The sequence below is a fragment of the Vespa mandarinia genome, chromosome 2 (assembly GCF_050613455.1).
Source record: "Vespa mandarinia isolate Hongniang chromosome 2, ASM5061345v1, whole genome shotgun sequence".
In the NCBI taxonomy this organism is placed as follows: domain Eukaryota; kingdom Metazoa; phylum Arthropoda; class Insecta; order Hymenoptera; family Vespidae; genus Vespa; species Vespa mandarinia.
In genome coordinates this window covers 15607725-15635000 of record NC_140811.1, presented here as the reverse complement: position 1 = coordinate 15635000, position 27276 = coordinate 15607725, and the positions used below count along the sequence as shown (strand labels likewise).

The 27276-nt window shown below is 39.2% G+C and overlaps 1 protein-coding gene across 3 annotated transcripts in view; it reads right to left on the bottom strand.

The window, feature by feature from the left end:
* MESR6 (misexpression suppressor of ras 6) overlaps positions 1–27276 on the bottom strand; it is a 450575-nt gene that overhangs the window by 31240 nt on the left and 392059 nt on the right. Inside the window, exon 7 of one of the 3 annotated variants that reach the window (XM_085655244.1) lies at positions 10091–10235. The exons of the other annotated variants lie outside the window; for them this stretch is intronic. Within the exon in view, the coding sequence (XP_085511370.1) occupies positions 10106–10235 (130 nt within the window). The 3' untranslated portion in view covers positions 10091–10105. Of the gene's footprint in view, positions 1–10090; positions 10236–27276 lie in introns of those variants that run through there. 3 annotated transcript variants of the gene reach the window in all.

Below are 27276 nucleotides of genomic sequence, written 5' to 3'. Positions count from 1 at the left end.
CCCTCTTTCTCTCTCACTTACTTACTCTCTTTCTCCCCTCTCTTTCTCCTTTTACTCGGTCTACATCAACCTTCAGCCCTTCCCCTCCATCCTTTCGAGAAAAGCTCCACGTACTTTGCATGTGTAATTGAATCTCGTTGGAAGTCCAATTAGTAAAACTATGAGAGATTATTTAAATATATTTAAAAAATACATATGTAGCAATACTAATACACATAATATATATATGTTTGTGTGTGTAATATAATTTATGCGTGATATTGTTAAGGATTTATTTAACGGAAACAAACAATAAGAGGAAAAAAAAAAGATACGCAAGTTGCTTCTTCAAAGGTCTCACGCTTAACGTCGAAGAAAAGGGTTAAGATGAAATATAGTATCTCCATCGAGAAAGTTTTCCTGATCCTTAGACCGTTCAAATATCTATCGAAGGTTCCCTTCTCCGTTTGCCCGTACCTTTTGGTCGGGCCACGGGGTGGAGGGCGGGCGGGCGGGATTCACCCTACGAGGCACCCCGTTGTCGCTTTCTTTGTATATCCGCTCGAATAATGAATTATATTTTTCTCTTCCAGCGAAGCATAGATTATAATATTTTTTAGTATCTATAAAAAGCGTGTGGAAGAGCCGTTGGTATGCCCCGATGTTTCTCTATCCCTCTTTCTCTTCGTAGATTGGACAAGAGCGCGAGAAAGAGAAAGAGAGAGCGAGAGAAAAAGAGAGAGAGAGAGAGAGAGAGAAAGATAGACGATAAAAGAAGGGGCTGGTAAAAAAGGGTGTCTAACGCGAGATCCTCACATAAATAATCAGGGCGAGTCTCTACCTGGCTGGCGCGGCTTTGCATACACGCTAACTAACTCCAGCTTGGAGAGACATACAGGGGCACGACATATGCAGTGGGTTGACCCTATCTGTGTTTAATGACCCGCCGATAGATCGTTCTTTGCATGGACTTCCTTTCTTTTCTTTTTTATCCACTTTCCATAGCACACGCGTACCATCATGAGAGAGAAAGATAGATATATATATATATATATATATATATATATATAGAGAGAGAGAGAGAGAGAGAGAGAGAGAGAGTTCCATGACAAAGATACGGTGTAACCAAAAATGTTATCGAAAAAAGTCAAATAAAAGATAAAAATATCTCATTCGATGACGCAGATATTGAAATCCAGCGAGGATCAAAAAAAAAAAAAAAGAAAAATGGTTAGAACTAATACATATGATAGCGAAACACTTGAGTCAAAGAACATCAAATTGAGAAGGCTTTTTTCGTAAGTAAGCGTTTTACTTGGCAGCCTGTTCCACACATGGCGCCACGAAGAACCCCTTTTGCCCGGTATTTTCGGTTTCCGTCTGTGCCAGGTCGAGGTAATGTTTTAGATCTTATCCCTGAAATTATACGTCTGTCTGCTTGTCTGCTCCTACTCCAGGACCCTCAGGACGTTGGCACGCGGTATCAAACGCTAATCGCATGCCACGTCCTTTCCTTTTCCCTTATTCTCTTCCGTTCTGCTTTGCTTTACGTCTTCATTCTTTTTTTTCTTTTCTTTTCTTTCCTTCCTTTTCCCATCCTGTGGGATAAAGCCAACAACACGTCCATCCACACGTCTCATTCAGGACGACAAGTAGAAAAAGATAAAGGAAATATTCTTTTTTCCTTTTTTTTTTTTTTTTTTTTTTTTTTTTTTTTTTTTTTTTTTTAATATTATTTTTATTCCTTTTTTCTTTCTCTCTCTATCTTTTTCTTTTTTTTTTGGGGGAGGAAGAGTCGTTTAACTCTTTATTTTATTAATCGCACGCCTAATTTTAGAATTTTACGTTCAATTAAAGTAACAATAAAAAAAAAAAAAGAAAAAAAATAATAATATTAAAAAATAATACGGGCAATTCATTCAAATGTTCCAAAGTTCTGTTTTAATAATCTGAGCCACGTCGATTAGTGATCGCAATTTCCGTGAAACGGTTGGATTAACGGCGACGCTCGAGGCGCAAGCGCAACGGATCACGCGGGACTACTAAGTCGGTCCTATCTTTTGCTTCAGCGTTATTATGCAACAAGTTGCTTTAGCCGCCCTCTCTGCTCGCTTTTAGCCATCGGTTACCCGCGGTTATTAAGGGTGTCGTTTTCATTGGGCAACGTACTACTACCCACATGTGCCGAGTACTTTATGTCGTCTTTAAAGGCGATAGTTGATTACGAGAGTTTCTCTTAACGCTATGTGCTTTAAAATTCCTACTATCACTTGTACGATCTACACACACACACACACACACACACATATATATATATATATATATATTTATTAAATGTAATATCAGAAAATTTGAAAAAAAAGAAAAGAAATAAAGATAAATTTAAAGACATTTCGTTAAGATTTAAAAAGATTACACACATATAGATTTCTTACGAAGATAAGTATTAAAAAATTTTCATTTTATTTTTAATATTTATTCGTAAAATTTTATAAAATGCAATTCGCAAGTCGACCGTTAAAACTCGATATTGCCGTATAAGAGAAAAGTTGTACGCTCGATTAAGAACGCTTATAGGAGGGTAGATTTTTGATTTATACCTCGAATTCAACCCTTTCTTACGTAAGCGCATTGAATACGCTCTCGACGTAATCGTATGCATTTTATCGGGACTTTGCTCGTAGATTTTTTTTTTCCTTTTATACGTGAGAAGCGTTATTTTAAAACGTTCGAAACGCGTGACGCGCGTGCTTAGGGCCGTAATAAATTTCAACGATCAACATGAAAAAAATGTCGCTCTTATGTTCCGACATACGTTTGGGAAAGGGTCAAATCGAGCGAAAGGTGTATCTTCGAAAGGTTCGATCTTACAAAGAGCCAGAACTGTTCGTTAGGGCAAAGAGAAGCTAGTTGCTGCTACCTGATGTTTGAAGTGGTGCAAATATTTAACGCGATAAGTGTAGCCCCTTTTCTCTCACATACAATACGGTATGGGAGGAAACGTTTGTTTGTTTAACTAAGACGATGATACGACCACTTTCGAGTGTTTGATAAAGGATAAAAAGCAACTGTCGAATCAGAAAATAAACTCGTGCTAAAAGGCCTCAAGTTAAAGCTTTAACGAGTAATTCGTCTAATTTTATAACTTATAGCTTGCAATCCGTAAATTTATACGACAAAATTTTTCAATCATAATATCTTGACTCGAGACAAAATTAATATACATATAATTATTCAACGATAAGTATTTAGTTTTGTAAAAAATAAAATTATACTATGTTTTCATATATAGGATGGATATATACAAGTAAAAGAAAATGTAAAATTGAGTCTATATGGTATATGTTATCAATAATAATCCAATGCTTAACGATCTCATGAGAAATCTTTCTATGCAATCATACAAGTTCGCCTATTTCCTTTCTAAAAACGAAATGGATAGGATACGTGGATACTACGGATTATTATTAAAATGTATATATATATATATATATATATATATATATATATATATATACGTATTCGTGTGTGTATGTATTCATATATTCATATATCCATACGTGTATTGGTAAGAACATGTAAAAGTCACACACTTATGTGCACATAAAAGCTAGAGTTCTCACACGTGTGCGTCACTCTTCCGAATATATGTATTACGTACGTTGTTCAATTTCACGACGTCTAGCTTCAATTCAGTCGGCGGATTTTCCACCATTACTCGAGCATGCTTCCTCCTCTCTCTCTCTTTCTCTCTCTCTCTCTCTTTCTCTCTCTCTCTCTCTCTCTCTCTCTCTATTTCTCCATCCTTTTTTCTTCCTTCGTTCGTTCACTCGCTCGCGCTCCTTGCCGGTTTCAGTGACGGTGCAACACTTTCTGCAGGAAGACAAATTGGAAATATCTCCTCGCGAAATACAGCCGTACTGCAGCCTTCGACTCACTGAAATATATATATATATATATATATATATATATATATATATGTGTGTGTGTGTATATATATACGGGAGCGACAAAAGTATATCCATTCGTACCGACTCGTTATTAAATATCCATCCACTGTGTGGATCGAAATCTAAAAACGACCAACCACGTAAGACTACCTGAATCGTGAACTCGACGAATTATTTATCGAACTAAATGTATTGTCTACCTTAGAATAGAAAAATTAATTAAATTCTTTTAATTTAATCTGAATTAAATCGGCTTATTGGTGAGATCGATAATAATAATTTTAGGATATACGGATTATACCACTATGGTCTTTGAACATTTTTCTTTTGGTACATCAACAAAGATCGATAATAAAAAGCATCATTAGTGGATAAAAAGAGGTTAGGATTAGAGTCTGCCGAGGTGGAGATTTGACGGATTGAAAGAGAGAGCATGTTTCGTATAGGAAGGGTAGGACCAAGTTTTCAGAGACAGCACCATTAATAATCGGAAACCAATATAATGGTGCATTAAAGGACAGTGTAACTTTTGAGACCCATGTGAAAGATCCCGAGGGTTATCCCAATATAGAATCGCAGTAAAAATGTTTATACCAGTGGCAAAATGGCAGGTAATCGAGTCGTAGGTCAATGTACTTTTTCTTTTTTCCTTTTTTTTCTTTTTTTTTTTTTTTTCTTTACAAAGAGATTTTCTGTTAATTTCTTAAACGTTGTTGTGCTAACTTATAACTCGGATTTTGAAAAACTTAGTTTGTAAACAATTGAACTCTGTGAAATCTGTTAAATGACAAAGGAAGAACAGTATCCGTATTGTATATCGTGTCCGTTTTAGTGATGCGATTAGAGGGCAGGTTCACAAGAGAATTCGTGTCCGTTTTCAAAGCGATCTCGAAACGTGGTTATCTCCTGCTCCAGTACACTCAGGTAGCAAAATCTGAAGCATCGTTCCTGGGTGAAACCCTCTCTTCGGGAAAGGAACAAACACAATAGCGCATGGAAAAGAGGATGAGAATGAGAGAGAGTAAGAGAGAAAGAGAGAGAGAGAGAGAGAGAGAGAGAGAGAGAGAGAGAGAGAGAGACAGAGAAAGCTTGCTACCTACTGAAATGTAGGTAGGTACAATGACACCAAATAGGCGGTTGATTGCACAATACTTTGATGTTTATCGACCCATCATCGATACGTACCTCTTCTTGTTCGCATCGTTCGTCCTTTCGATGCGTTTGTACATATATATATATATATATATATATATATATATATATATATATATGCAAGTGTGTGTGCGCAACCGGAGTCAACAACCGAATGTTACACCCAATTTAAGGCAGCGAATGTGCAGAACCGTTTCGATGCGCATTAGAAGGTGAAAGCTAACGGAGGATCCCATTTTCGACGATTTTATTCGAACGTCAACGAGCACGAATCCGATTCGAAATTTTCTTTCTCTCTTTCACAACATCGATACATCCTCGAAATAGGAATTCGATCGTTTAAAAATATTTCTCTTACGTTTATCATTCATATGAAAGTATAAAAATGTTATATATTAACATTTTACGTCATCGAACTATATTTTCTATGAGACTTTAATTATGTTACTAAATCGTCGTTGCTAAACATCCTCGGACAAAGATATAATGGTAATTTAAATTTCCAAGCTTCTCTTGATAACTGTGAATATAGAAGGGCTTAAGCTCCTTGACGGACATAGTTATTACAGGATTTTATTGCGCTGAGGTCGATAACATGAAAAAAGAGTAAGTATAAAAGCTCCTTGAGTTTGAAATTTATCGGACACTCTGTACGATATACCTTTAGACATTATATAAGAAACAGAGAGAAAGAGAAATATATATATATATATATATATATATATATATATATATATATATATATAAGAAGAGTTAAAAAACTATTAATAATTAGAACTACATGTATGCAAAAGTATCTATCTAATTAATTTCATATATAAATACATGCATTATATTAGAAAGACGATATCTATCGAATTAATATCGCCAATAAGAGTTATCGAAAAACGAATCATCGTAGGCAACGTTCGTGTTATAGTAAACCGAAAAAGCGAAAAAATGGATAGAACAGGGAGAAAAAGGTAAGAAAGAGAGAGTGTTCGAAAAGGATAGAAAAAGATGGAAGAGAAGAGAAGAGAAGAGAAGCAGCAGGAAGGGGGGGTGGGGAATTCGCACAGGGTTTTGGGGTTGGTCGAGGGTGGTGTGAGTATGTGGGGGTTGAAAGGCGTTGCCTGGCAACCACCCCCGGCTCTTCGTAATGGCCGCCACACACGTCACACACATACTCCCTCCTTCCTTCTCTTCCACCTCTTCTTCTTTTTCTTCCTTGGAAATGCGCCCCTCCCCGCATAATACATATCCTGCACCCTACTACACGCCAGCCGTACGCGCGGGCGGCCGGGGTAAATTCTTAAATTTTGCCCGAATTGAAAATTTCCATATCTTATTCCCGTGGCGCACAGGGCTCCTTGCAGTCGTCCTCGTTGTCGTCGTCGTCGTCGTCGTCGTCGTCTTCTCCGTCGTCTTCTACGTCGAGAATGACGACGCGCGACAGCTGCAATCGAATCGAAAAATTTCTCGAAGTGTTTTCTCTCTCTCTCTCTCTCTCTCTCTCTATCTCTCTTTCTCTCTTTCTTTCTTCATCATTCTTTTTCTCTTGTCTGCTTCCAAATACATCTTTCTATCTATTTTTTCTTTCTTTCAAATATAGAAAAAGAACACTTTTCTTATAGCACTTCAAACCCATCTATTTATTCTAATCTCTTATTCTCTCTCTCTCTCTCTCTCTCTCTCTCTCTCTTTCTCTCTCTCGATAATTTCGAAGAATTTTATATGAAAAGTAACAGATGGAATAGAGGAAAAGTCGTAATGGTCGGAGGTGGCCGGAAAGTCGATCGAATTCCTGGATAGCGTAGATGTAGAACATTCGGAAGTAGGAAGTAGAGGGTCGCAAGTCCTTTAATCGGACGCAGAGGCACGTGTTCGCGGTGGCAAGCGCTCGCAGCTGCCAGGACACTTATGCAAATCATGCCTCGAGCCGGCTGAGCTTTCGGCTTTATGCACTCCGTTTTAGTTTGCGAATTTGCATCGGTTGAATCGACTCTCTCTCTCTCTCTCTCTTTCTCTCTCTTTCTCTCTTTTCCTCTCTTTCCCTCTCTCACACTCGCTAGCTATTTTTCTGTTCTTGTACCCTACGTCTCTCTCTGTCTCTGTCTCTGTCTCTCTCTGTCTCTCTTTCTCTTTTTCTCGATATATCCCTTCCTCCTTCTACCCTTTTACTCGCGATATATACCTGCGAGTACGCGAGCGCAGTCGCTCTCGTACTCGTACGTGTATGTATGTACCTATATCGGCGGTGCCACGTAACGCACGACAATATCGGCCAATTTGCATACGGACCTGGCTTCTACAGATCTTTTCAAAAGCTCGCGACACGGCCTCGGATCGCGACGTTTTAGAGGAGGGACTGACAGAAGGATAGATAGGGGAAACGAACAACCCAAACGAACCCTTTTTTCATTCTTTCTTTTTTTTTTTTTTTTCTTTTTTTCTTTTTTTTCTTTTTCAACCAGCCAACGTCTACCTTGTATACCATGGGAGAGGTAGGCAATTTCATTTCTTTTTTTTTTTTTTTCGAAGTATCCTATTTCCGTAGATTTTTATTTATTTATTTCTTTTTTTCCTTTTCTTCTTTTCTTTTCTTTTTCTTTTCTCTTTTTTGATAACATATATAAATATCCTAGAAAAATATATTCTTCAACTGCAAGATCCGAAGGATCTACCATTTGGATCATGCTGTAGTATAGAACGTAGGGAAAAAGAGTAACCAATCCGCGTACGCTCGGAGTGGAATAATATTGTCATGCAAATATACCTCGTGATGTGTACGCGTACACGTAGTACACGTAGAGAGACAAACAGACGTATACGCACACGCATGGAGAAAGATAAACGTGCGCGCGCGCACACGAGAGAGAGAGAGAGAGAGAGAGAGGGAGGGAGAGAAGGAGAAAGAGAGAGACACGTTGATCCACGCTACTATGTATGGACACGCTTGCCATGATTTACATATACTCTGTATGAGGACGGAACGAGCTAGCAAGAGGGAAGGAGATAGATAGATTGATAGAAAAGAGGATGGAAGAAGAATGGTTTTGCTACACACCTACCTGATTATTCGTTCGAGGCCCGGAGGATCGACCGGAGGATGGCAGGAGTAGAAAACACGTGAGAGGGATGCTACTGACTCGACGGAGGTTTGCACGAAAGAGAGGAAAAGGGTATCGCTAGGGATATTTGTACATATTTGCAAATATATTTAGTCTCGTTCAACAAGATCGAAAAGTTAAAAGGACAAACCGTATAGTAAACTCGATACTTGCATCGAAATCTTTCAAACGGGTTATAATTTAATGATTTCGTATTCCATTTAACATGATGATTTTCTTATCTTTTTGTATGATTATAATATTCATTGTAAGAAAAAAAAGAGTATACGGTGAATTAGATTTAATCGATAGGCTTATTATTTAAGACTTATGAATGATATAAATAATAGAAACAAACGTTGTATCTCGTGAGAGAATAGAAAGAATATTTTTAGATCTCAAATTGATCGAAATTATTATTATTATTATTATTATTATTATTATTATTATTATTATTATTATTATTATTATAATTTTTAAATTAATTAACAGTCGCTCCATAGGGGAGTATTAATCGTGATTCCCCTCGAAAGAGAAGCTTTTGAATCTCGATGCAGCCAATCGGGAGTTGTTCATCGTTCAGGTATGAACTCGGAGGAAGGGGTTACACGATCCTACGGCTTCGAGATCTCGGTATAGAAATTGAAAGGTTTAGTTCCTTGTAGGACAGGATGAGAGAGGTACAGGCGTGGGAATAACTAAAAGCATTAACGCGGTACGACAGAGTGTTTACTATCATCCTACGGAGTATAATTAAGGACAGATTTATGTAAACAAGAGGAGAATTAGACAAAAGGGAATAAGATAAGTTCATAAAGAAATAATTTACATCGTTGAATCTTTATAGTGATCCTGAAATACTTAATGAAAAAAGTAATATACCATACGTATTTAATGTTTTTTTCGATTCGATGCGATGAAATCATGGAGAAAATAAGATGGATGAAAGACGGAAGACGTTGAGGTTGCTTCGCAAAATCCAATTCGTCGGCTCGGATGCAAAATGTAACGAGTGAGATGTTTCGCGGAGACTCGCGATCGAAGGGTGGCATCAGAATCCATGGAATTTTCACGTACACGTCGTCGCGGGAGGAGGATTTTTGAATCCGCAGGCAGCACCGAGGCACGTAGTAACCAGCTCCGCAACTTCTGACAGATACAAATCCTCCCGACGTTATTTGCAGTGCCACGCCGTTAAGCCCGACCCCGTGTGCACTCGACGAATCTCGATATGGAAAATCCGCGAAACGTATAAATGTAGCTGTCAGTCGCAGCCTGCACCCCTAACACCTTTATCCAACGGAAGAGTGGTGGTGATGGTGGTGGTGGGTGAAAGGGGAGGTCGATGTTGACGACGGTACGTAGGATGGCAGTTTCCAGTGTCGATGCCGTTTACGTTTTCTACGGGAGGTGTGCCTGCATCGAGGAGGAAACGAAGAAGGATCGAGAGAGGATTTCAAAGACTTTCACGTAAATTTACGTTCAATGACATCTCGATATTTTCGAATGTACATACATAAATATTGGACAGTGACCTATGGTTTAGAAATTTTAATTTTTATCGACTTTTCGAGCACGTTTGGACGTAGCCACGATTTTTCGGTACATTTAACGCGGTAAACTCTCCCTTTTCTTTCCATGATTCATTACACTCATACCAGATTCACAAGATTGTTCTTTATATCTTTTTTTCCCGTACACTTTCGTTTCGATTCATTTGCAAGACCTCGATACTTTTCTTCGATTATTTTTTTTTTCTCGAATGAATAATATAATTAATGTAAACAGGATAAAGATCAAGTAAACAGGATAAAGATCAATTCGATGTTTCCTTACTCTTCGTTCCTTCTACGGTATAGCGTCTACCAAGAAATTTTCTAGGAAAAGCTTGCGACTTTCTGAGGGTGGCATCGAGATATGAAAATTCTTGGCATCCTATATTCGGGTCTTGGTTGGTCGGTCGTTCTCTTCTTCTCCCGCGAGCCCCCTTGGGGTTGCCACTGTGATAGGGTTGCCACTGCTTTTTCCATATCCGCGTACACACTCTCGCGAGACTCGACAACATCTACGAACACGGCACACAGATACTACAGCCACTCTTATCACATATTTTTGCATATCATACCGGTCTTCTCAGAAGCACACCTTTTTTCGCGAAAGAGGGTAAGAAAGGAGGAGACGGTGAAGAGATGGCGACTCTTGAAGATTCGAGTATTTTCTTCTCTCCCTTCTTTTTATAATATCATAGTCGTAATAAAAAAAGTATATATATATATATTATATACAATATAATATATATATATATATAATATATAATATATAACATATATATATATGCATGTATATATCAGTAACCCTTACATATATTCATTCACATAACTCGTTACAGCTTCGTTCGCGAAAGAAGCAAGGGCTTTTTTCCGAAAGTCTCGTGATAATGATGGAGACGAGATTCTTATCGAAAATCGATAACGTTTTATATAGAGAGACTAGGAAAGCTACGATCCGTTGCGACATGGATATCGATATATTTCTTAAAACGTCGCCTATATGGCAGCTATACTAGCATATACCTATCTACATATACGTGGATACATTAGCGTATTTGGTAGTGATACTCTCCTTCTACGTCTAGCGAGCTATTCACTTCGAAGCCTTTCTGCGACGACGACGACGACGACGACGACGACGACGACGACGACGACGACGACGACGACGACGACGATGACGACGACGACGATGACGACGACGACGACGACGGCGACGACGACGAAGAGCGCCATTTCCTCCTTTCGCGTTTGAGCTAGGAAAGTGAGAGAAGGTAGAAAGGAAAAGAAGAGAGAGAGAGAGAGAAACAGAGAGGGGGAGGGAAAAAAGAGAGAGACCGCTTTCCGGAATCCAAGAGCAGCTCTCTGGAGTTGGACGGAGGGGGGGTGGTTGATTTTATCCCTTTCGTTTCTTCTCGCAAAATGGAAGGGCCGTAGGGTACAGAAGAGTGTCTTATACGCACGGCTATACAGCGGTCTCTTCTTATATGAAATACTTATACCTGAGGATATTCAGCAAGCTTATATTCGACTCGCATGCAAATCTCCTCCATAGTTGATTTCTCATGGATGCGACACTCTGGAATATAACTCGCTTGTTCTCCACCCTGTGCGGCGGTACCCTGCGCTATTCTTTCTTTCCCTTTCCTTTTCTTTTTATTTCTTCTTTTTCTTTTTTTTTTCCTTTTCTTCTCCTGTCTTTTCTTTTCATTTCTTTTTCCCTCTCTACCTCTTTCTCTTTATTCTCACCCACGGGTACGATCTTTTCGACACTATCTTTTTTCTCTTTCTCGCTTTTAAACTCGTTCGTTTAAGAAAAAAAAAAAAAAGAAAAAAAAAATATATATATATATATATTTTTTTTTTCTCAAATATTTTCCCATCAAATTTCTCTAAGATTTTTCTATTCATTCACTGGAATACATGGTGTCAGAATACATAGATGTTAGATTTTTATCTATTAGAATTTAAAAGAGAACGAGGTCACATAGAAATCGTTATAGTTCCAACATGTAAAATATGATGACTTTTTCTCGACCTTAGAAATAATATAATCTCGCTATTTTACTTGAGCCACTGTATGCGTCGCGAATAGGAGAGAACGGATAGAAGGAGAATGCAGTAGAGGCAAGAAGTTTCATAGGAGGAAGGAAAAGGGTAGAACCGGAGAACGGTGGATCTTCTACTGTAACTTAGTACTACTCGACGGTTGTACAGGGCCAAGGATGCTACTAGAAATACACTGCGAGAGAGAGAGAGAGAGAGAGAGAGAGAGAGAGAGAGAGAGAGAGAGAGAGAGAGAGAGAGAGAGCCTAGCTTAAAGCGCCAAGACACACTGTCTAGCTGCGAAATTGTTTGGCGAAATACGCCGAGACTTTGTCACTTCTTTCAGGGTACATTTTTATCCGAGGGTGTAGGCGAGGAGAGTAGAGGCATCTCTATTTCGTTCGTATACTTGCCTTGGAATAACTTTCCTCGTGAAACGAGGCTTCGATGCACTTTAAACTGAAACCTCTTTTTCTTCCACGTAAAAAATTTTTGTCGTTCGATCGTTTTGTTAACGTTTCTTTATATTTTCTTTCTCGTTTTTTCTTTGTTTTCCTTTCTTTTTTTTTTCTTTCTTTTTTTCTTTTCTTTGTTTTTATATTCCTTTCATCATTATATTCTTTGAAAAATATTTCAATATTCATTGAGTAATTATATTAAAATACGTTGATTTTCAATGCGTTCATTTTTTTAATACGTTCGTATTTTAATACATTCATTTTCTTTGGAAGAAAGGAAAAAGAAGAAAGGAAAAAGAAGAAAGAAAAAAGAAGAAGAAAAAAAGAAAAGAAAAGAAAAGAATGTTTTTTTCGTTTAGACAGACACGTATCACGATCGGTCTTGCTCGAGAAAAATCGAAAGACGCAGACCGTTGTATAGATTCTTTTTTGTACCCCTTCCACGTATATACATGAGAGCGTATAGATGATGGAATGGCGGAGAGAGAAGATCCCGAGGGAAACGCTTCGAAAGATAAGCAGGATGGTGTCTGCGAAATATGTATGCCTTCGAGATCTTAGCTCGATCGTGTGTAAGCCGAAGACGCGACACGAAGCTGATTCGTTTTTAAGAATTTTTGGTAGCATTATATTTCTTTTTCATAAAATGCTATTTCGTAATAGAAATTTTTTGTTTTATTTTCGTTTTTTCTTTTTCTTTTTTTTTTTTTTTTTTTTTTTTAGTTTTAATTTAAGTTAATTTAATTTCTTTCTTTTTTTTTTTTCTCTTAATAATTAAACGCGAACAGAATCGAATTAAAGTTTAAGTATTAACAACAAACATTGCGGTTCTAAGAATATACTCTATTGGATTTAACAATCTTGGACAAAGTTATATAAGAATAATCAATTTACAGGAAGTACGAACAGACAGTGCTTTTTCTTTGATCGTGTTAGTCAAAGTTTCAAGGATCTCAGAGACGATAAATTAACATAATCCTCCCTCTCAGTCTCATTCGTAGGCGTCCTCATTCTCCTCCCGCCGTTCCTCGCCCATTACCACTCGACGTCCCTCTAAAATAACATCGTACCGCGAGGAAAGACCTGACCCACCTTAAGAACTTTCCGCAAAGTACTTCGCAGTAACTTTCACTCTCGTTGAATGAACTTGCTTGGAGTTAACGTTCGAAGTAACGAAGAACACTTTTCCTCTCTCTTTTTTTACGTGTCGACTACTATGATACTACATACACACATGCGTACATGCATACGCGCACATACATACATATATACATACATGCTTAATATATATATATCTATGTATATATATATATATATGTGTGTGTGTGTAGAAAATAAGAAAGTCAAGCATATTTTACTTATCTTTGTTATACTTATTTCCTATCTTACTCTCGCAAAATTTTGATGCATTATTTTCGAATATACGATGCCTACTCGGATTCGATAGACGACCAATTGTAAAATTCGATTTGATCGTTCTTCACGCGGAACGCAATATTCGTCGTACTAACGGGACACGTTATGTTCGATGTTCGAACGATAGATGGTCGTAAAAAATGCGCGAAAAGGAGCATAATACGGGAGGTAGGAAAAGGATCGAAGGAGCCTCCCGTATCGCGACTATCGATTTTGCGTTTCCAGTAATTTTACGTTTCCAAGGAGAGGCGAGGCAAGAGAAGATGGGAGAAGGCACGTACATACATACATATATATATATATATATATATATATATGTATATACATATGTACACGTATACACCTATAGTTGGATATATAGGTGGATATACGAATACATATATGAAAGGGGACACAGATATATTCCGTATACACGGTTCCGTATGTCCCCCGTATGAACGCGTGCGTCGTACGGGGGCAAAAAGGGGGTGATGTCTCGACGCCATGATAGATGCGTCGTATACTCGTCGAAGAAAAAAAGATGGAGTTACTCGTTGGATTTGTTGTCATTTCTACTCTGTTATTTCCTGTCTGTTAGAATAAATTTTTTACACATAATTCTTTTTTTTTTTTCTTTTTCTTTCTCTTCAAAAAACTTTCGGTAATATTTTTCCTTTTTCAAGCGCTGAAAGAGAAAAACTAATGAATATTTTTACCGAGCAATCGTATATAAGGGAATAATATTCGGGTGTTATTTCGAAATGCATTAATTCCGATGTCTGCGTACCTCCGACGGTCGTTCGGTAGCGTTTGCGTCGTATAATGGCAGATAATTCGGTAGAAGGTAGACGACAGGGTCTTTCGGTTGGTGCTTAAGAAAGCTCGTACAAGATATATGTATATAAGGGATGAGCGATGATGCTTGATATTAGGCAGGCACGCCAAAGGACACGCCATCTTACGAAACTTGGAAATGATGCGGGGTGGTAAGAAGGGGTAGGCGAGGAAGAAGAGAGCTAGAAGGTACGGGGTAGAGAAGTAGATAGTGGGTGGTTGGTTGGCAGGGATATAAGATAAGGATATACGTGTGCATCGCATCCAGGAACCTTGATCCTTTATCCCAAGAGAGCCCCATGCTGGAGATGGAGCTTTTCGAGTCCTCCTTTCAGTCGAGAATACGTACACATACCGGTCGTTTCAACGTATAATATTCGAGTATAGGCTTACGATATCATCGTTTCTTATCGTCTCTACGACCCTCCGAACTTAGTTAAATGAAAGATCGAGAAAGTTGCCAAGAAAAATCATCCATTGATTTCTTTTTCTTTTTTTTCTCTACTTTTCTCCTCCTTTTTACATCGATGAAAATCAAAAATATATACATCCAAGGAAAGAGATGTCCTTTGTACGCTTCTTATTTCTCATTTAATATTTTTTTTCTATTCTTTTTCTTTCTTTTTTTCATTTTTCTTTTTTTTTCTCTCTCTTGTTCTACGACGACTCGGAGAAAATTATTAAGCCGACATTTTTTTTTTCGAAAGATTTCTGAATCGACCTGTACAGGCAGCAATGCTAGCTCGCGCGGCAGCGTGATGCGAGATAGACCGTAAAAGATTACTGCGACATACAGTGTGCTTCTCTTCTGCCTCGAAGACCCACCTTCATCCCCTCCCCTCCCCTCCCCTCCAACCTCTCTCTCCCTCTCTTTCCTCCCATCAGCCCTTCTCAGCATCGCGGTATCGCACGGTGTACCGTCGTCTTTCCTCCATCCACTTCACCCACACCCTCAAGCTCTCTCTCTCTTCCACCCCTGCCGCATCCCGATCTCCCATATCATATTACTCCGAGCGAATCCCTTTTTACGTTCGCTTCCCTCCGCGGCCTCCTTTTTGATATCAAGCGCCGGTTATTATGCACTTATTATTGGCACTTTATGGACGTCGATGTCAATGAAACGCTGGAATTTTGCGGATACGCGAATCCCCGAATGGCGGCCGAGTATTAACGACATGTCTTACCAGCCTCTCAGATATTCCAATTTATGGATGCACATTCTCTCTACACGGAGAAAATTGGAAACTGGGGATTTCAATGCGATATCTAGCCTTGTCACCATCGGCAAAGTATGATCGCGTTGTCGTTCGATGGATATTATTTATTAAATGTACAAGATGTGAAGATTTTTATTTTCACGTTAGAATATAAGAAGTAAGTCAATAAAAGTCAATGATAGAAAGGAAAACATTGAGAGAAAAAAAAACGACAAAGTAGTTGGAGGTAGAAGGTGGGAAGGCGGCAGAGGGAGGAATTTTTAATATTGCAAATTGATAAAGATCTATGACGTGTATAGAATGGAAAAAAAAATCGAGATTATAAGGGTAAATTGTTCTTGAGAATCAATCGACTTTACTTAAGAGAAAATATCTGAAAGGACACAGATTAGAGAGGAGTAAAAGTCCAAAGGAAATCTCTATCCATGAAATACTACGTAATATGTGAGCAAAGTAGGAGGAAGGGTCGGAAAATGACATACTTATAAAGAACGCGGATACGGGAGTTCCTTTATACTTAACTGTTTGTATATGTCGACCGAGGCAAGGGCCTCTCTGTTGAGAAGAGGGTCAAACTCGTTGAAAATCGAGAAATACACGAATGAATTTTGCCAATTTAAATGGAGTTGCTAGTCGTAAAGCATAAAAGCCGATGAAAGTCAGTACCCTTGAAAATGTACGCTTGGTAAAAAAAAAAAAAAAAAAAAAAAAAAAGAAAAAAGAAGAAAGAAAGAAATGATCAATGTGAAATTGGCGTAAAATTATCGAAGATCAAGCTCGTTGGGAAAGTATTTTTCCCGTAAATCAACGAGAATTGCGAGATGCGAGAATTATGCAACTTCCGTAGTCGTAGAAAGGTCGTTGGCTTTTAATTGGCATGAATAATGAATTTCGACGTGGTGCTTTTACCGCCGAAGGTCGAAGTACGTAGAATGTGACTGGCCGGGAGTAGTCCGGAGTTTGTGAAGGTAGGGGGTGAGAAGCGCAACAGGTTCCACTTAATTATTGAACACTATAACCGTCTGGATCAGCCGCCGCCCCCGTTTTTGCACCCTCCGCACGGCGAACCGTAATCAACCACCTGTCCGCGATTACGAGGAAGTTAGGGTTGTGATCGTTGGGCAAAATATTCACTCATTTTTTCATTTCTTTTATATTCTTTAAAATATCTCTAGATGGTAATTATGGGATATTTAGATCGATCGTTAACATAACTCACGTATTTAATTTTGGATGATAAAATTTATTTCATTTATTCAGCAAAGGCAAACCTCTATCGATCGTTAGCTTTATTTGATTGACGTTTTTAGACGTTGCAAAAGTTCCATTTGAGGTGAAAGACGGCAAGTCGAGGTACAAGATCCTTCGAGACTTTTATCCGACGGAAAATATATTTCGTTTGGGCGAATATCTTTTTACGTTGGCAGACCTGTATGCAGCAGTACGGGAGCAAATGGGTTCAGAGACGCTGAGACGGTATTGATTTTCTATCCGACGTATGAGAGATGCGTGTTTCGGATAGACTCCTTGCTCTTTGTTTTCTCCTTTCTCGTCTACTTAGCGTCGGAGTCTTCCCTGTGTTCTGGTAAATACATTTCAAAAAGAAAAATTATTGCGTTCCATTCTTTCAGAGAGATAAAATCCAACGGCAAGAACTTTTTGGCGTCCTAACAAAAAGCTCGTCCTTCTTATTCTTGTTAGCTTTTCCTGGTCTCCTATTTGAGAATTTTGATCTCGTTGAAACACAAACTCATCTTCTCGTGGATTCTTATGAAAGGAACATTAGTTTCGTATATTATTGGCTTTCTAGTTCCGACATTTCAACGAATAAATTATAGTTCGGCAGTTGGTTTGAATAAGACTCGAGAGAAGAGAAAATGGGCAGAGAGGGAGATGGCGTCGCGTGAAGAATGGATTTCTTCTTTCTTACGAAGCTTTTTACGGAGAAGAGGGAAATAGCAAGAGAGAGCGAGAGGGAGAGAGAGAAGGAGATGAAGAGGGAGAGAGGAAGAACGAAAGAAGGTAGGCGAAGAGAAACTCCCGCGAAAGCGGCTGACGTTGACGAAATGCTATTTGGAAACAACAACTATCGAGAAACTCGCGATATGAGTAAATACAGTGGCTGCTGCAGGCAACGTTTCGCGTTCCATATAGACGACGCGTAACCCACTCGCACATGCGAATCGTATCTTGCACGTGTGTGAGCGCGTGCGCCCTCGTTCGCTTGTAGATGCTTCCGGCTAAAGCGGGAGGACGAAAGAAAATGCAATTCAGCCCTTGGCTGAACTTGACAGATTCGAGAAAACTTGGAAGAATACGTCGGTTGCTTGGGAATCGTTCCGGTAATGGAGGATCGTCGAAGAGAAAGGAAAAATTTTCAAAAATAGTTGTCTTTATATAAACGCACGTTCTTTATATAAACGTACGTTCCTGAAAAATTCTTATTCAACGATAGAGTTTTAGAAATTGACGTAAAGAGATATCTTTTCATTGAAGACATATATATATATATATATATTTCTTTAAAAATGAAACGTTGATATAAATTTAAGAAAGGAATTAAACAGTTATACATTACTATATCGTCCTCCTAAGAGATTTTACAAGTTTTAAGATGTTACAGTTCTGAAAGACTTTTATCGCGTTCAAGGATCAGGAGAAGAACGAAGGTACGCGACTCGAGTTACCTTCCTCGAAAGCCAACGGAATTAGCGAGATTTACACGCGACATAAACGCCCTGAGAGTGTCGTAAAAGTTCTCCAATGCACTTTTTCCACTCGCCATTCGACTACCCAAGCGCATTTTACTTTGCGTATAGGACGCGAGATTCGGCTATCGCGTTTGCGCGAGCTACGCTTCGATGTCCGTACGCGTGTGCCCTTTTCTTCCTACCAGCACCCATTCCAGGGCATTGCTATCATTGCGAGAGTTCGTAACGACCCCATAAAAATTCCAAATCGCAGTGGCGGCCAAACTTTCGACGTTTCTTACGAGCTTGCGAGATAAGGACCTCTCGATGGCAGCACCTTCGTAATTTTTCTTTTACGAACTTTTTATTAATCTCTTTTATTTCCTAACGTTTACCTACATTTTTATATCATCATTTATTTTACGTAACGTAGAATCAGTAAGTTGTAATCATTAAAATAAATTATTTCATTTCGTCCATTGTCATTCACCGTCTGACCATATACGCGTTCGTAACTACTTAGCATGAGAAAAGGATAGTACGAGTAAAGCGTAAGTATCGTCGAAGTAACATTTTTCGTAGACATTCTTCGCCATTTATACCCCTTGGTGGCTTATCTCTCGTCGAGCAGGTCGAGTTTAAAGATCGGTTTGGAATAGAAATGCCATGGAAGGATGGTACGATCGGAGATGATGGTGGGAGAACATTCAGCCATCTATAGATTCACTGTAAAGGAAGGAAAAAGGGTGGATAAAGAGGCCATGGTTCTGCTACAAAGATTATCAATATTCAGAGACTGCTATCTTTTCTTCTTTTTTCTTTTTTTTTTTCGGGGTGCGTTTAAACGCGTGTATACACTATTCGTATATACATGCTAAAGAGGTTGTTATCTATGAGGGTGTAAACGTTTCGTCAAGACATAAAATCGCTTCTATAGATTACAAGGTCGATTATATTTAAAGTTTCGTAAATCGAAAGATATCCGGTTGATATTTTCTTTTTTTTTTTTTTTTTTTTTTTTTTTTAATAAATTAATAATTAAATAATAATAAACAAAATAATTGTTAGAACGTAAAGTTTAATTTTTAAAAGGTCAACGTTATTTGAATTATCTGCGGTTAGAGGGTAAGAGAAAGCCTTTACCATCGCACATCGCGAAGGAGATAAGAAGACCGAGGAACGTCGGAGGAGAAAAGGTAAGGGTGAGTATGGCATCGGGATGAGATAGAGGACGAAGGGTGGCATAGTGGTGGGGCTCCTACTGGCTGCGGATGCGAGATGGTCGCTCGAAGACAGCCACTGATAATAAATCATACGATGATACATTCTATCGTTCCATCGGCGAACGAACGCTCGTTCCACCGTTCCTTCGTTCCTCTTCAAAACCAGATCCCAGAGAGAAAGCTCGAGCTTTCTCGAGAGAGATCACCTCTGCCGTTGGAAGAGAGCTTGCCTCGTCCTTGCGAGGAGGCAATCTATCACCCTTGGAACACGCCATCCCCATCCCCTTCTTCTTCACCGCAACACCCCTTTCGTTCTCGTTTCTCATCTCTCTCATTCTATCTTTTTCTCTCTCTTTCTCTCTCTCGCGCGCTCTCTCTCTCTCTCTCTTTCTCTCTCTGTCTCTCTCTGTCTCTCTCTCTCTCTCTCTCTCTTTCTTTTTCTCTTTCTCGTCTTTCAAGATAGCACCGATCTCACGATAAACTTTAGTTTCCCAAGAAATTTTTCCCTCGACACCAAACTCCTTTGCATGCGTTTTCTTACATCTAGTATTCGTACATTAAAGTTTACTGATATTTTAATACGTATTTTTTATTAATCGACTAGTTGTCGATCGCAAGAGAAGTATTGGTAATTGATTGAAAATATACAAACGCATTGAATGAAGATTGATATATTAAAATCCTCAAGATCGGAACGCTCAAGAGAAACATTATTATACTTCGTATCGATATCGTATGTGTATAAGATTCACCTTGTAAATCCGTGTAATTGGATTTTAAGATATTTTTTCAATTGATAATCAGCATTGCTTGTAAATAATTTGTATTAACTCAAATTTCTATTAACTCGATCCATCGTATTAAGTTTCTAATTTATATCGTATGTATGATAGGATCCATCGTTTTCTTTTACTCCATTTTCTTTATGATTAAATTCGTATAAAATTGTTTGACAAATGTCTCATTTTCTTTGGTATGACTAAAATAAAAATTTTATTTGAATTTAGAAGAAAAAGAGAGAAACAAAGAGAGAGAGAGAGAGAGAGAGAGAGAGTATGTAAATCTTTCTGAACGATATATAATTTTTCACTTTTAATAAAATTATATTACTGTATATATAAATATCTATTTTGTAAAATAACGAATTGCATCAGTTATTTTTCACTTTACCATAGAGCAATAAGAATGAGCAAGATGGATTCAAAAGTAAAAAAAAGAAAAAAAAAAAAAGAAAAAAAAACGAATTACGATGAACGAGAGTTGGTGGATCGCTAATTATATTCGTTCGAGCGCGATCCCTTTTCGCAGTTAACGGCACCGAAATGGAACGCATTTTTCGGAGAATTATGGTCTTCCAGTCGGGTGAATTCAATATTTTTAGCGGAGGCCAAAGCCAAGAAGCCGTGCTCTTTCTTCCCCATTCCCATTTCTCGCGGGCGTAAGCGGAAAGTGGCAGTGTTTCATATCGTCGATTTTCCGAAAGGCTGCGCTCATGGGCTATGCCCTGAGCGTCAGAAGTTTTCGTATTCATGGTAATTTCATAAGGAGCCGACGATTCAGACGCTCGAAACGATAATTTGGAAAACGATGATTTTTCTCAGGGAGAGAATGGAACTTGCGCAACTTATAATCCTTATAGATCTTTCGTCGTCGAAGATCATTGAGAATTTTGCGGTGATGGTGAAGGCATTGTAGACGTTAAACGAGGGTAGAGAGAATACGTCGAGGGTTTGGATTTTATTTTGAGGGAGAGGGAACCTACTGCCCTTAGCCTTTCTACCAATCCCCTTTCAAACATGGTTCCTTTACCGTGTCCGTTATCGGACATATTTTTCTTTTTTTTTTTTTCTTTTTTTTTCCCCATTTCCTTCTAAATCAAGTAAGTAAGTGAAAAAAAAAAAATAAGTACGTTCGCCGTCCTTTATCCTTGAGAAAATACGCGCACGCATACTACGCGTTCTCGTATACCTATCATTGTATTTCGAAATATTTCACGACAATGTAAGCACGGATAAAATAATAGAGAAGGATAGAGAGAGAAAGAGAGAGAGAGAGAGAGAGAGAGAGAGAGAGAGAGAGAGAGAGAGATCAGGAAAAGCCTTACGTAGTCGCGAGAGGAGATCACTGAGCTCCAACGATGGTTTCTCGTCCCACGCACGTTAGGAATAATAGAATTTTGATCGAATACAAACAATCGGGTGAGTGACGGAACAGGAAAAAGTCGCTCATGGGAATATGGAAGAGGCTCTCCGCCCACCCAATCATCGTGTCGTTCTGTCCGTATATTTTCTACCCCTTCTGCTCATTCACCTCTTTTTCCATCCTCTCGACGAGTCCATATCCTTCCACTGTCATTTTTACGAAACGTCTTTTCCCACAGGATTCGCATCGTCTCCACTTACGATGCGTAAGTATAGCGAACAACGTTCTCTGTATTCTTTCCTTTTACAATATATATCCTACGTAATCATGATATTTATTTTTAAAACATGATTTTAAAATGTATATTTAATAAATAAGAACATTTTTATCATGAAAGCATACAGATTTGCATATACATATATATATATATATATATATATATATATATATATATATGCATATACATTATTGACGTTTATCGTACATACATACATACACATAGATACACGGACAGAGAGACACATAATATATAATTTCACACAGGCTCGAATTTAACCTGACTGACGTTTCTCTTATTTGATTATTGATTGTCATGCTAAACCCTGTACACCTTATTGATTGGTCTTCCCATCCTTTTTTCCATCTTCTTTCTCTTTTATACATGTGTATGTCTCTTTGGTATAGCTCCGTTTCAATGAATACACTTTTTTTTTCCTTCTTTCCCCTTCTCCTTTTCCTTTACCAAGCCTTCTTCGTGTATATCTAGCAATGTGTGTGCGCGCGCGCGTCGTGATCGTGAAACCGAAGAAAGAGGGATAAGAAGAATGCCAGGACAAATTTAGGAACCGTTCGAATGGAGATGCCGTGTCGATGTTACTCGCATTTGCATTCCGACTTTCGATACAAACCCCTTTGTCCCAGACCCTACTACGACTTCTGTTCGTTCTCTTTTCTCTCTTCTTTCACCGTTACTTTTCCCTTCTTCTTATTCTTCATCTTCTCATCCATGAGATACCTCATTCCCTATTACTATCTCTTACTATCCTCTTTTTATACTTCGTGAAGCTTTTCTGTCTTTTCCTACTTTTCTTCGATCATCGGACTAAAATTTGTTATTCCGTAAGATCAATGTAAGTATATCGCAATGGATATACGATATCTTCTTTTACGAAACTAAATGAAAATAGTTAGAATATCTCGTATTCAAAAGGAAGGGATTGTCATTTGAGAATATATGCAAATCAGGTCAGACGTATTAAGGTCTGATATTTGAATTGATAGAAATCGTATATGTCTTTTGTAGAAGAATGAGAAACAGAGAAAGGGTTTAAAGGGACGAAGGGGAGGAAGAAGATGAAAAAAAAAAAAAAGAAAAGAAAAGAAAAAAAAAGAAAAAGAAGAGGAAGAGGAAGAGGAAGAAGAAGAAGAAGAAGAAGAATAGAAAAGAAAAGAAAAGAGAGAAAAAAAAATAAAACAGAACGAACGGGGAGGAAGAAACGGAAAGGAAAGACATTGGGCTCTTTCCGAGATGGCGAAGCCGGAGTGATATGTACGAGCGAAGCAACGCGTTGTGAATATTTCAGGAGGAAAATTCAGTTAGGAGCGAAGATTCGCAAGACACGTAGAGAGCCCGGCCGTAGCAGCGGAGCATTTCGGAGTATTTCAGACTTAGTTAGAAGGTTTACCTTCCTCTTTAACGTCCGATGCCTCTCGCTAAGTTCTACAATGTGCGCACTGCGACTACTTATATTCTAACGCGGTAATATACATACATATATTGATTCCTTTATTTCTAGACGCGGATTAAAGGATGCGAAGGATTGCGAATGGGGAGGTAAGGAAGAATTTATAGAACGGTCTTATTCTCAGATAGGCGTCATCGTAGAATCGAAATCGTCGCGTCGCACGCAGCGAGAAAAAAGTCGAAAGGGTGGTATGGGAGATGGAAATGGAAGGTGGGGGAGGCAAGGGAGCTGAGTCGACGTCTTTCAACCGAGTATAAGCGTGGAGCTGTGCAAGAAAGAGAAAGAGAGAAAGAGAGAAAGAGAGAGAGAGAGAGAGAGAGAGAGAGAAAGAGGGAGGGAAATAGAGGGTAGAATGGAACGAGCTAGCGCGTTAGAGGGAGATGTAGCGAGAGAAAGAGAAAAAAAAAGAGGAAAAAAGAAAGAAAAAGAGAGAAATAAAAAGAAAGAGAATACGACGAGAGACGATACGAGATTTCAAACGTCTGCCTGTCCGTCGGGCCGAACCCGAGGGCACATCAGCAGCCGCCAAGCTCGGAAGAAGAACTTGGCAGAGAGACGAATGCCGCCGTCGCCAGAGAAGAGAGGAAAAGGGGCGAACGCGTAGGAGGAGCAGGGAAAAGCATAGGATAGTAAGAATAGTAAGATAGGGTAGGTAACGTAATAGAAAGGGGGGGAGGGGGTAGAAGCTTGAGCCGACGTTATTGGCAGAAGGCTGTCGAGTCGGTTGTGAGGGTTTGAAAGTCGAATTTAGAAAATCGAAGTCCTTCGTGGTATCTACCTATCAACGACATAAATGACACATGTAGATATTTTGATTTTCTTCAAATAGAGAAATTCGATAGTAATCAATCTAATATCAATGATGATATTTAATTTCTTCCTTTTTTTTTTTTCTTTTTTTCTTTTTTTCTGTTTCTTTTCTTAAATGATTCACGAGAGAAATTAATCGGAACGATCGAATACGGTATGGTTCGATGCGATTTATTTAAAAAGAAACGAACCCTTCCATTCGTTCCCATTAGCCAAACGATAGGAACGGCGGCGTTCTGTGTTTTATTTATACTTTGGATGCCGAATACAGGTTGGTAGGGGAGTCACACATACGTGCTCCGTATAGAAAGCGATTTGGGCGTTGGTAGTAAGAGGAGAAGAGAAGGAGAAGAAATGGAAGGAGAGCGTACGAGTTTTGCCTCAGCGGCGCACCCTCAGACTCCATCCTATTCCGCGATTCTACTCACTCATTCCACTCTACTCACCCCCTGGGAGCGAGTGGGACTTGTATTCCTTCCTTCGCATCCCGGACTCCCGACACTGACGTCCCGACATCCACGGGCCTCCTCCTCCTCCTCCACTTCTTCTTCTTCTCTCTACAACCACCCTTAACCACCCACCCTTCGGTTCCTCTCCAGGTCGTCGCAGCGATCCCCTCGACTCCACCATCCTCTTTCCCTTCATCCCTCTATACTCTCTCTTTCTCTCTCTCTCTCTCTCTCTCTACTTCTCTCGTGTATACCCTCCTCTTCCTACATCCAATATCGTAGATATGTCCCAGCCTCGTCTCGAGAACCGTGCGCGCAAACCCTTATCGGCCACGCGCTCCTACCCACCAGAGTGTTTGTCTGTTTGTGCGGACTCGCGCGCACAGGTGTACACACGGACAGGTGAGCGCGTTTCTCGATATCGCTCGAGCGATGAGATGTACGTCGCGAGAGAATGAAATTTTGTCGTGAATTCTGGAAGAAGTGTAGATGCATCCCGAAATACGTTTCTCTTTCTTTCTCTCATTTTTTGCTTTTGCATTCTAAATAACCTTTCATTTTATACGAATAGAAAACGAACGATAAGACTTTCATTTCTTTTTTCTCATACTCGATTAAATTTATTTTTCAAAATTTCTCAGAAATGTTTCCTTACGATTTTGATGTTCGCTTTTATCTGTTCTACATTTCTAACTCTCATTTAAGAAGTCAAGGTCGCGTGAAACTCGAACGAACGAAGAACCAGAGTACATTTACAGTCGGGAAGACACAGAGAAAGAGAAAGTACTTTTCAAGAGGAAGATGAGAGAGAGAGAAAGAGAGAGAGAGAAAGAGAGAAATGGAACACGCAGATTCCCCTTTATAATTAATGTGTAAGGGTAGGTCGTGGTAAGCGCATCTCTCTGCTTCCCTTCCAAGGGAATTAAATTACGTCAGCTGCTTCGCGAGAAAGAACGATAAAGCTCGAAAAGGAGGAAGAATGAGACGGCACGAGGGAGATTCTAATCTCGATTTAAAGGCCTCACCTTGTTACCACTTGCTTCCACTATTTTTCTTTCTCTCTTTGCTCGCTCACCGTTCTTACAACCACTTGTTAAACGAATTCATTGCCCTTTCCAATTTTCCTTATTTCCCGTTTATTTTGATCGATCAAAAAGTACTTTAAATCACACGTAATTTTTATTATATTTATTTTTCTTTTTCTTTTTCTTTTTCTTTTTCTTTTTCTTTTTCTTTTTCTATTTTACGATAATTCATTGAAAATGTCGATCAAACTATTTTTCATCCGTCTTTCTCGATTATCAACCTGCCTAGGAACGGTAACTTAATCTACAAATTAATCTGGCGCAATCCGTGAGAAGCCTCTGCTCGATCGTCTCATAAATTTTCTTCTTTTATGTATATCGGGGAAATGCGCGACGTCATATATCATTTCGCGATCAAGAGGATCCTCTCTTAGCGCAACGTTCGTCTCACTACTAGCGAAGGATTGCTGGAGGAGAGTATTGGGAGGGATGCACGTTGGTAACAATGTCGAGTAAGGAATAAAACTCGAGAGGGTAGAAGAGAGAGAGAGAGAGAGAGAGAGAGAGAGAGAGAGAGAAAGAGAGTCTTTGGATGGCAGGAGGGTGTGGTACGACGAGGGATGTACGGAAAATAGAAAGAATTCAGATCACGGGATGTGGCGAGGGATGGGAGGGTTGGAAGCGAACGACGGGGTTGGTTCCATCCGGAAGAGCAACAGAGATGGAAAAGACGAAAGAAAGGTGGCGTGGAAGCAGAGAGGCTAGAAGAACAGGAGTGAGACAGAGACAGAAAGAGAGAGAAAGAGAGAGAGAGAGAGAGAGAGAGAGAGAGAGAGAGTGGGGGAGAAGGAGCGGAATGCAAAGGGGGAGAGGAAGTCCCCAGAACGAGAATGGAATCAATACGTGAAGGCGAGTGTGTGCTCCTGGCCTCACATGCGTGTACCGTATCTAGGGAGTCCAAACACACGAGTAGTTTCCAAGGGGGTGGATAAGGGCGGGCTTCTAGGGCCTTCTTTCTGGTCCCACCCACAGAAAAAAAAAAAAACATGCCTTTTCTTTTTTCGTTTTCTCGTTTTATTCCCTTATACATGCATATACGCGTATATCTGTATACGTGAAATAACACGGTTCTTCCCGTGTCGACGAGTAAGATTCTCCTCGACCCTTCGAATTTAGTTTATTAAGTACACCGTCGAGGATAAGGTCGCACTAGGAACTTCCATAAAGTGAGATCGAATCGTAGCTTGAGGTAAAAAATCCTCGTGCGAATTTCCTCCGTAAATCCATGTGGGACATTCGCAGGAAGGGTTTGAGGGAGGTTGGGTGGTTGTTCGAGATTCAGCTAGAAGTAAAACTCGATATCTCTGATACTTCGGAGATGACTGAGAAGTCTGTAAAAAAGAGCGTCAAGTTGCAACTTGAAAAGCTGGACTCTATCCACTTTCCACACTTTTCTTTTGAACTTTTGATTTTATAAGAAAGAAAAAAAAAAGGAAAAAACCAAATAAATAAATAAATATATATA